We start from the raw sequence: 12,000 nt of genomic DNA, 5'->3' as shown, positions 1-12,000 counted from the left end.
GGTGGATATTCTCTCTTTAGTGTTTCACTCAATTTGGAGTGCTTCTTAGTCCAATATCTCTTGAGGTGGTTGGCCCCTTGTTTCTTGACTCAAATTCTTCAAGATATGGCACCAATCCTCCTTTCCAATTCCCTATATGGCAACTCACAAGCAAGGAAACAAAGAGACAAGCAATAACAAAAAATAAATAAATGAAATCTAAACCAATAGATTTTTTACAAGACAAATTTTCAAGGATTATTTAACAATTAAAGCAATGAAAAGCACAAAAAAGCAAGCCAGGACTCAAAGAGAAACCTAGAATGGCTCTAGAGTATAGTAGAAAAACTAAAAAAAATGACTCAAGAAATCTCTAGTTTTGGCACTTGTTTTCACAATAATTTTCAATTGAAATTTAAGAACTAGGATTGGTATAAAAGAGGCACCAATTATAGAACAAATTTTGAGCCAAAACAACAAGCACACTTCCCTTTCACTCTTTTTTTCCTGGACACTGATTTTCCTGCCAACTTGTGTGATTTTTCTTATTTTTTCCTTTAATCCAAATCGCTTGGTTCTTTTTTTTATAATTTGGATCCAGATGTCTAGAAAATTCAGTAAAACTTTCATCTCAAAACACGTAGTGACCAATTCCCATTAATTTATACAATTTTGTATGTTCAAGCTACCAGCACCAACAATTTCAACCTAGAAATCAAGAGTAGTGTTTATGTTGCTTAAGGCTTGGATAGTTACAATTTGTGTTTGGTTATGCTCAATTATCTTGAATAAAACAATTAAAGAGAGCTTAAGACTTATTTGATTCACAAATCCAGCCATAACTCAGCACCACAACTCAACTTCATTATAGGCATCATGTAGGAATCTTAGAAAACAAAAAAAGAGTTCAACAACCATACTACTTCTAGGAATTGATTTAGAACATGTTATGAACTAAATAACATGCATGAATTAGACTCAAAATTCAAAAGATAGGCTAAGAATAACAAGAATACATGAACAAATGTATCTAGAATTCAATCAACAAAATAAAAATTCAACACAAACTTAGAACATAATGTGACAATTACTATGACTAAACATGACTCTAAGACAACATGGATTAAGTGATTTACACTTAGATTTTTGTGTTTTTTTTTCTAATCAATATTTTGGAAGAAAATTAAGATCTAAGGTTCAGCACAAGAATATTATGAATGAAAAATGATAAAACCTAAAATCAACACAAAAACATGATTCAAGAGTTGATCTACAAAATTCGAACCATAGAAATGCAAGAACAAGTGTAGATCTAAGATTTAATCGGTTTATTTTTTTGAATCTACTCTAAACATAACCAAACCACAAGACAATGGAGGATATACATGGAGAATAATATGAAGAACAAGGAATTAAAGAGAATTCACCAAACAAAAAGATAGAGGAAGCAAAAGAACATCACCTAGATGAAGATGCTCTTGATACCACAAGATGTAAGCTCCATTGGAGCTTGTAGGCCTAGAATCTTCTTCATCAATGGATTCCTTTGCTTCTTGGAAGATGAATGGCAGCGGAATGGAGAAGGAAGAGAGAGAGGAGATGCCACTTCAAGGAGAAGATGAGTCTAGAAGAAGTTCACCACCATAGGAGGCCATGGATAAGAGCTTGGAGGAAGAAGCAGATGAATGAAGGGAGAGGGAGAGAAGAGCACAAAATTTTGTGCTCTAAAAGAGCTCTGAAATCTGAAGTCTAATATTCAAATGATCAAAGTTGAAAAAAATGCACACACATGACCTCTATTTATAGCCTAAGTGTCACACAAAATTGGAGGGAAATTTGAATTTCAATTCAAATTTCACTTAAATTTGAAATTGAATTTGTGGACCAAACTTTGGAGCTAAAATTTCACTAATTATGATTAGTGAATTTTAGTTATGGTTCAACCCACTAATCCATGATCAATTTCAAGATTCTCCACTAAGTGTGTTTGGGTGTCATGAGGCATGTAAAGCATGAAGGACATGCACAAAGTGTGACTATATGATGTGGCAATGGGGTGTAGTAAGCAAATGCTCACCTTCCCCTCTAAAATTTAATTGGATTGGGCTTCTACCAATTCAATTAAATTTATTTCCAACCACACACATCAAATATTCACTTAGTGCATGTGAAATTACAAAACTACCCCTAATACAAAAACTAGTCTAGGTGCCCTAAAATACAAGGGCTGAAAAATCCTATATTTCTAGGGTACCCTACCTACAATATGGAGCCCTAAATACAAGGACCAAATATAATGACATCCTAGTCTAATATGTACAACGATAATTAGACCTAACCTTGGCCCATGGGCTCAGAAATCTACCCTGAGGTTCATGAGAACCCTAGGGCCTTCTTCAGCAGCTCTAGCCCAATCCTCTTGCTCATGGCTCTAGTGACTGGTCCCTTTCTAGGGAAGATTGCATCAATAACCTTTCTTAGAAGGCCAATAGATGGATGAATCTTCTTAAGTTGTATACATCCTTGGAGATCTAGCCGCTCAAGATTTAGGGCCTCTATTAAATCATGTATCTCAATTAAATTTTTGGAGTGAGAGAGAATCAAATATATCAAATTGTGTAGACACTACTATAAATGGAAAAAATTAGGAAACAAAGTTACTAATTACACTCACCTTTCTTTTGTTTCTTTAATTAATTAGAGAAAAAAAGGAAATAACATTAGAAAGTTTGTCTTTCTATTTGTTCATTTCAAGAAAAAACAAAATTGCAAAAGAATAACAATTTACATTACCTTTCTGCCTTTCCATAATTGTTTGATGTTGCTAGCATACAAGATCAATTCTACAAGTTTGTTTGCTTCAAAACTTGGTGGCAAACACTCAAAAAGATATTCATTCCAAGAAAGATATCTTAATTCATTGGAAAGGTTATCAAATTTTCCAGAAAAATTTATTTTGCCAGATAACACGTTTGAGCATCGACCCTCATTGTTTGAGCAAACTTATGTGGACTTCTAACAACAATGGCTTCAAGATTTTCTGCTTCCTTAGAAATTGCAAAGGGAAAAGAAAATATTAGTTCTTTTGAAGTATTACAAATTCTAGAAAAATAACAACTTAGGATTTTATATTCAAAAACCATATTGTTTGACATAACATTGTGGAAATCTTTGTAATCCCACAACCTACTCCACTTCCTTGGCTCCTTGGGTGATTTTTCTCTAACAATGCATCTGCCGAGATTGCTCAACAAGCTATGCATATGAATTATCCCCTTTTTCATGCATATGAGTGATATATCAACAAGAATTTGTAGGCCATATTCATGATGAAATCCACGAAAATCTAGAATTTTCTTTGCATATTGCTCTCCACAAATGGGGAAGAAACAAACAATATCAAGAAATATGTCCTTCTCTATGTCCTCCAACTCATCAAAACTTATTCGCAGCACATTCGTAATATCTTTACTTTTATTATTTTTAAATTTGGCCAACGCAGTTCTCCATTGTAGGACATTTCGACAAAACAAGGATGAGCTCAATACTTCAATTGCTAAAGGATGACCTCAACAATGTAATAGTACATCATAAGTCAACTTTTTATAATTACTCATAATATAATTACTTTTGAAAGCATTTCTACAAAACAATCGAACAACATCTTCATTCAATGGCTGGACTTGGTAAACTTCTTCTACACCATGTGCCCTCAATATATGTTGATCCCTGTAATTATGATGATTTTGCTCCCTCTACCCAGACATTCACGTAATAGAGTATCTCTACTCCCTATAAACATCTATAATTATCCAACTTGATCAACACTAACTGGAACTATTAGCGCCCTTGCATGGTAAAGCCTACTCCATAACAAACATGTTCCCTCGGATACATTGCAAATCTCTAATTTTTTTTTTTGTTTAGAGACTGAGAAAGTAATTGCTTTTGTACACCTAATATACCATAATCTAATTTTTTTTGTTTACATCATCAATAAAACAACACAAAGCATATTTATGAGAGATTCTTTCATATAAAGCACGACCAAGAGTTGTCTTTTCTATTTCCCCCAACCCACTAATTCCGACAACTTGGACGTCATTAACTGACCCTAAACACAAAAGCTGTGCTAATTCTTCAACACGAGATTTCATCCCGACTAAATCATCGTTTGGAAGACTAGAAAAGTTTTGACCCAATATATATTTTATCTTTTCAACAATTTCTTCAATCTCCGCGCATTGTGGCCTAAAGATTTAAAGAAAATGAAGAATGCAAAATCATCACCAAAGAGAACCAAAACAAAATAGGTACATGCGCAGAAGAAGTTTAACATATTTGCATTAAACATGTACGTATAAATTTCAACCCAATGTGCATGTTACCTCTTTCAATTTCTCTCAACACTAATTTAAAAATGGGTAAGAAATTCGAGAAAATAAGTAAGAGAGGATTACATACTTATTTCTAATATCCCAACCAGAGAGATTGGTCACTTGTCACTTGTTTCAGAGCTTCTCTCCATCCCTGTACTTCCTGCATCTTCTTTTTATCTTCTTTGAATCTCTTCTCATGTTCAGCAAAGGCTTTCTCAAAATATCCACTCTGCTTTCTCACTTCAGATGGATCAACATCATAAAAAATAGGCAGAACACGTCTCTGCGATGTTTCAATGCAATTACAGATCTCTGCCAGTTCCCGCAAACACCAAGTTGAGGAAGCATAGTTCTTCGAAAAGACCATGACAAAAAGGCGAGATCCTTCAATGGCTTGTAGCAGCTCTGGTGCTATGGATTCACCTTTCTTGAGATCTTTGTCATCTTTGAAGGCATCAATGCCTTTTCTAGAGAGAGCTTGGAAAAGAAAACCAGTGAAGTTGTTGCGTGTGTCTTCACTGCGGAAGCTCACAAACACATCATATGTCCTCATTTTGTGACAAGAAATTATAATTGCAAAATTGAAAGCAAATTTGTTGAGAACGACTTGTGTTACTGTTAGTATTACTGTGGAGGTGCAAAAGATAAGCAAGTATTTGTGAATACAAACAAAGCGTGGCAGTGAAAAAAATATAAAGGGACCAAAGGGAAACGCTTCTTCAACTTTTTATTTATTTATAAAATGCTAAAGTGGCGTCACACTTTATTTTTCCACTTTCCTTTTTAGTTTCTTCAAAGATAATATGAAAACATTTTACTTTTTCATTGCTCTGTTTTTTCCACCGAAAATCCTAGCGTGTCTTCTGCTATGAAGCACCGACACGAACATAGACACGTGGACACCTGTAATGTTCAAAATATAGAACGTAGTATGGGTGTTGTGTCGGTGTCGGACACTAACACGGACGCATGTCAGACACCGAACACCGGACACGGCAAGGGACTAGAGTGTCCGTGCTTCATAGGTTTTGTGGGCTTGTACGAAATCATGAACTGTATTAAGTATTAACACATTATGCATACTTTAACAAATTAAATTTATTTGTTCCCCTATGTAACAATATAAGAATCAGGGTCCATAACAAACAGCAACGGGAAAGAGTTTCACACTCATACACAAAACTGTATTGCTATGAGCTATACCCAACATATTTTTTATGCCAAAATTATAACATAATTTGAAAAAAAAATAATCTTTTTAAGATAAAAAACTAAATTAATAAAAAATTCTGCAAACAAAATTCACAAGAAAAACTTGTAAGTTTAAGTCACATAGTATAAGTTTTCTTTTTTCTATTTTAGTCACAGAGTATAAGTTTTTGCATTAAAAAGCACACACACAAACGGACTAATCACCCCCAAAGGACTCTTATTTATTACCCCTATTTTTTTTTATTTTATTAAAAACGCAAAGCTCATATAATTATATAAAGCTTGCGCTTCCCGCTTTTTTCACAATCTTCACATTACACTGTTCAATTCATTTGCCTGAGATTCTGAGAATACTAACGAGAGAAAGAGAAGAAGCACAGAGAGAGATTTGCACTTGGAGGATCACCAATGGCTGTCAAAATTTACATTGTGTATGACCTTTCTAAACCTTACATGTCTTCACTAATTGATTATTTTTTATTTATTTTATTTAATCATAGCTAGTTAATCTATGTCCACGTGCTGCATTGCTCTGTCTTCCACTGTCTTTCATTTCATTGTTAGTGCTCTTTCTTGTACTTTTTCTATTCATTTTGAGTACCTTGTTCTTTCTTCCTTGCATGGATTGGTGCATCATGATGCTTAGCATGGAATTTCGTTCACTGGGTTTCTTTTACTTCTTTAATTAAGAAAAATCTTTCTCCTTTTAGTTTCTTAACCAATGCCCCAAGGGTACTGGTTAGCAGTTTTCATAGTTTAATTTGAAGACTTTCAAACTTCGATGTTCTTTTGAGGTTCTTGGACTCTGACCCTATAGGATATGATGCATTTTTGTTCAGGAATGTTTCATCTTTAATTAACGGGAATGTTTCTTTCACATAATTAATTACACGCAGATTTTTCCGACAATGAACCATGCAAACCGTGGATAAAATGGAAAAAAAAAATGAGAGATAATAAAGATTGATGGTTGTGATAGAAAGTCTGAGATTATGTGAGGAGCATTTTCTGGGTAAGGAACATAGTAAACTAATTTCATTATGGCTAGTCTTTCTTTTTTGGTGATGTATAAGTTTTGACCAACCAGCAAAGGAAATGGGGTTATTAGTTATTGTTTCCAAACAAATAAGCTAATTTACCAAGATAGCTTTCTCTTACAAATGACAAGAGACTACAGTACCGAGGGACAATTCATGAATTTGATTGCAGTAAAAGTTTGCATTTTTAGCATTAGATATATGTGAAATTTAGAGTAATAAATTTACATAATTGGTTTTCAAACGTTGACAAATCATCAGCTTTTTACATATAGGGTCCTTCTACAGTGATTTGCAAATACTGCAATCATCTTTATTCTTACCTTCTGAAGGATATCTTATTTTCTGTTTATAGAAGACTATCTACTGATAAATTTTATATAACCTTGATGTTTGCCTCATCTTTTCTTAATCGTGATTTGTATTTCCTCTGTCTTTTGTATTGTCACCAATAACATTTGCTTCATTACCCTTTTCATTTTATTCTAAAGTAAAGATTTGAGCATGTTTCTGTCAACTTATTTTACAAAAATATGAAAATTTTCCATTACTTTGACAGGTACTATTCAATGTATGGGCATATAGAAAAACTAGCAAAGAAAGTACAGGAAGGGGTTAACTCTGTAGAAGGTGCTGAGGCCACACTATGGCAGGCATGTGTTTATGTTTCATTTGTTGCAGTTCCTATCCCTATGCATTCCATTTTTTCATAAATAATTGGTTTTTAAATTTTATCTCATCATCATAGTTCTTCCCATCTGACTTTCACAAAGTTGAATTCACACATTCTGTTAGATATGTTCCTTCATTGTGAATGATGGTGTTATATATATTATATGCCTCCTTAACTTCATTGAACACATAAACAGGTACCTGAAACACTGCCATCTGAGGAGCTTGCTAAGCTGAGAGCATTACCCAAGAGTATTGTACCAATTATTCACCCCAATCAGCTCCCTGAGGCTGATAGTTTTATCTTTGGCTTCCCAACAAGATTTGGAATGATGGCTGCTCAGTTTAAGGCTTTTCTAGATTCAACTGAAGAACTGTGTAAAACACAACGGCTTGCAGGCAAATCCGCTGGAATCATCACCAGCACCAGTTCCCAAGGTGGTGGACAAGAGACTACAGTGTAAGATCCTCTTGAATGTAGTTAATTTCTTAATCCTCAATTTCCTGATTTGAATGAAATTATGATGGTAAGAAAATTGTAGAAGAGTTTAATAGACACACAATGTCATTGTACACTGTCAATCAATTAGAAATCATCGTTGGTATGATTAGCTTGTAAGGTCGTTATATTAAAAGTTAACAAACTTATCACATGTAACAATTTATGATTAAATAATAGTATAAAGAGACTTTGCATTGTCATTTCTCAGTGTATATATTATTTATTCATTGTGTGGAAGTGGAATCTATGACAGGCTTACTGCTATCACCCCGCTGGCTCATCATGGAATGATATTTGTTCCATTTGGAATAAGATTTGCATACAGTAATGAGTTTGGCAATGTGAAGGAAGTGAAAGGTGGAAGTCCATATGGTGCAGGAACTTATGCTGAAAGAGAGGGGCCAACTTCCATAGAGTCGATGCATGCATTCGACCATGGATATTACTTTGCCAACATCACAAAGCAGCTCAAGGAAGCTACTGCATAATGTTGAAAGGATGTACAAATTAAAAACTGCTAATGATTGTTTCTATTCGAACAGAAAATATTTTGTACTTGGATGTATTTTCTATTCATGGTGGTTTATTGGTTATTGATATTTCTTCCTTTCCTTTTATGTTACCCTTCTAAGAATTTTGAAGCCATGATGGAAGCAATTGCATAATGTCTACCCTTTAAGGTTCTCTGCGGCCTTTGTATATTAAGGAGAAAACTATAGATAGTCCTTGTTTATCAGAGAGATTTGAACTAGTAGTGAATTTTTAAAGTTTTGATTGTTGAAGCAGGAAGAATAAGGAAAAAGAAAAGAAATAGCTGTCTTGAAACAAAGAAGGAATATGATGAATTGATGATAAAAAGAAGTTCCAAGGTCCTCTGAAAAGATAAGGATATTTGATGCTCTGGCTCCTGCTAGTGAAGTAAGTGACGAAGAAGTCAGTCAGAAGGAACTTGTCTGTGTTGCTAAGCTAAACTCTCATCAGAAGGCCAATTGATCAACTTCAAATTTCATTCCAAGTTCCAGAAAACCAGACAAGTTTCTTCTGCTTAGAACTTCTTCCCATCGTTTGTGCTTACAGCTAGAGGACCCCTAAGAAAACTCAACAAAGACTCTATTTCTGGGCTAGTGGAAAAATGTCTCAAAATTACAAGCCTAATCTATTTTGTCTATTTATTATATGTCTATATAATATTATATATAAACGGTTTACTATCTTCTTAGTCCCTACATTTTTTAGAATTTTTGTTTTTAGTCTCTTAACTTTTTTTTCTTCCTTATTTTTAGTCCTTTTAAGGAAAACTAAGGACAGAAAAAGATTAAGAAGCTAAAAGTAACTAAGAAAAAAAAATTAAAAAAACTAAAAGTGAATTAAGAAATTCAAGGTCTAAAATCACAAAATTTAAGAAAATTTAATGACTGAAAAAATAATAAACCTATATATACATTATGAAGCACAAACTCGAGAGTTTATATACGAAGCAATTTTGCCACACCAATATCTTTGCTTACTTGTCATCATTCCACTTTCTTAAGACAATTTTAGATATACTTTTCCCGCTTAAACTATATTTAGCTAAACTAATTGGATAACCTAAAGTTGAAAAACTGCTGAAATAAAGATAAAAATTTAGGCGGATGCTAAAAGTTATTAAGCTAGTTTATTATGTGTTTGGTAAAATTATTTATTAAAGTAACTGATAAATTTATAATGACGTAAATGAACATTTTTAAATGATATTTTTATATCAAATTTAGTTTATTTTTATTGACAAAAATATATTTTGGGTATTTATAATTTAATTTTTTAAATTGTTCTAAACTCTTGTAATTCTTATTAATTATAAATTTAATTATAATGTTTAGTTTCAATTATTACATTTTTTATAATGTGTATTCTACCATTAATCTTATATAATATCTTAAAATATTTGAAATCTAATATAAAAATAACACATTTAAGTAAACTTCTTACTTTATTATGTTGACTATGTATTAGTTAAAATATAATAAAATCTTATAAAATGTACCTTATTTAGAAAGGTTAAAACACAAATCAAATAAGATAAAGTTTAGAAGAAATTGATGGTTCTTTTTATAAGAAATTTTAAAATTCTTATTTTTTTTCATTAGTTGTTCTCATTAAACACTATAAGTATTTGTGCTTTTTTTTTTTATAGTGGTACATAATACTCTTTTGGACCTTGATACTTTCAAATAACCTATAACAAGTTCATCATTACTAATAAGAGCATAATTGATACATTGCTAATATTTTTTTAAAAAAATTCAATAAAATTAATTGAATTTATTACTTTTATTGTTTTATGTAATTGATGTCCAAAGTATCTTATATTAAGAATAAGACGGAGCATAAGAATAAAAAAAGAAAAGATTATAAAAAGTTAAAAACTAATATTTTTAAAATTGTTAGTTGGAGTAGCATTCCAAATAATACTAAAGGCTACTATAAAATTTTTTTTGCCAAATAATATTTATAAGGTAAAATAAGCTTTTTACCTAATAAAAAAGTAAAAAAAAATGTAGCGTGGATGTTGCTGGTTACCGTAATCTTCCAAAAGTTGAATAGCATTTGTTGAATCAGTATCAACGCGAATAAAATTAATTAAAGCCTTTAGCACTCTCCTCTGTTTCCCGCTCGTAATTAAACATGCCACATATGTTAAATGAACATAAAGGACCAACTAGGATTTGATTATTTTTATTTGGATTCTATTTTGTCTATATTTAACCGTAAAAATGAACATAAACGTCTACAAAAATTATAGTAACTTCTACTTATTTTCTTTTCATAGTTAAATGTCTAAATTTATATGTCTGGAAGAAAAATCTTATGAATTAAACCTCATGCATGTTATAAATTAAATTTGCCAAATTTCTTGTGAACACGTAAAATTTTGGGTTGATAAAAATAATGTATTTGAATATACATGTCTTATAATTACTCTTACCACTACTACTTTCATGACTAAAAATATATATTTTTTAGGCTTATGAATTTGAACTAACAAATTGTTTAATTGGGATTTTTTTTTTCATCCATTAATATAATAAAATATTCTTTTGACTTTCAAACTTTCACGAATTTGTGTTCATAAGAAAAATATTATCTAAATTGATTAGTCCTAATATAATTTCTCGTGCAATACACACCAATATAAGTATGAATTAGTGTGATATAAATATAATATACTATTTTTTACTTAAAAAATTCAATGGTTATATAAAAATATCATAAAAATAAATAATTTTGCTATGGATAAATATGGATTAACACAACATAAATAAAATATATAGCATTAGTTTAAAAAACATAATTTTATATTTTTAATTAAAAAATAATAATATTTTGATATAAAAAAATGTATACAAATATCATTCGTATAATAGTTGCATAAATTAAATTTAAATACAAATATCTAAGATTTTTTTTTAAATGATCTAAGAGTCACTTGATATCCTCTAAAAAAAAGAGACTCTTAATATAAACAAATTAATGATTATAAAAAAAATCATCTCAATGAATTTGTGCAGGTATGTGTATCCTGCGATGGATAAATACAAATATTAATCAACATAACATAACTAGATTATATAATAGTTTTGAAAAATATAATTTTTTAAACTTTTAAATTAAAAAATGAAGAATATGTTGATACAAAAAACATATAAATATCATTCATATAAAAGTTACATACATTAAATTTAAATATAAATATCTAACAGACTCTTGAAATAAAAATAAATTAATGATTATATATATATATATATATATATATATATATATATATATATATATATATATATATATATATATATATATATATCATCCAAATGAATTTTCTTTATTATGGATACTCGTGCGAGACAAGGATATAAAATATGGATTGACATAAAATAAATAAAATATATAATAATTTATAAAATATACTTTGTAATTTCAAATTAAAACAACAGACAATTATGTTTCGATATAAAAATAAATTTAAACATCGTTCATATAAAAGTTTTATCAATTAAATTTAAATATAAATAACTAAGAGTGTCTTAACATAAAAAACTAATTTTTATAAAAAAAAAAAGTAGTTACCAAAATAAGTTTCCCATGAGACATATAGATATATAGATATAAAGATGGATCAGGATAACATAAATACAATATGCAAATGTTTAAAAAACATAATTTTTTCCTTGTCAAAAAA

At 30.6% G+C, this 12,000-nt stretch overlaps 2 protein-coding genes and 1 pseudogene across 2 annotated transcripts; 1 reads left to right on the top strand and 2 right to left on the bottom strand.

Moving 5' to 3' along the window:
- Positions 1 to 2,930: 2,930 nt before the first annotated feature.
- LOC114416272 lies at positions 2,931 to 4,243 on the bottom strand (annotated as a pseudogene).
- On the bottom strand, positions 4,238 to 4,987 carry LOC114414203 (TMV resistance protein N-like). The gene has a single exon (XM_028378515.1). The coding sequence runs from the start codon at positions 4,909 to 4,911 to the stop codon at positions 4,450 to 4,452; it is 462 nt and encodes a 153-aa protein (XP_028234316.1). The 5' UTR covers positions 4,912 to 4,987; the 3' UTR covers positions 4,238 to 4,449.
- Positions 4,988 to 5,897: 910 nt separating this feature from the next.
- On the top strand, positions 5,898 to 8,271 carry LOC114414201 (NAD(P)H dehydrogenase (quinone) FQR1-like). The gene is made up of 4 exons (XM_028378514.1): positions 5,898 to 6,001; positions 7,167 to 7,260; positions 7,477 to 7,739; positions 8,035 to 8,271. The coding sequence occupies exons 1-4, from the start codon at positions 5,979 to 5,981 to the stop codon at positions 8,267 to 8,269; spliced, it is 615 nt and encodes a 204-aa protein (XP_028234315.1). The 5' UTR covers positions 5,898 to 5,978; the 3' UTR covers positions 8,270 to 8,271.
- The last annotated feature ends 3,729 nt before the right edge of the window (positions 8,272 to 12,000 follow it).

The sequence above is a fragment of the Glycine soja genome, chromosome 6 (assembly GCF_004193775.1).
Source record: "Glycine soja cultivar W05 chromosome 6, ASM419377v2, whole genome shotgun sequence".
Lineage (NCBI taxonomy): Eukaryota > Viridiplantae > Streptophyta > Magnoliopsida > Fabales > Fabaceae > Glycine > Glycine soja.
This window is presented reverse-complemented; position numbering and strand designations above follow the sequence as displayed.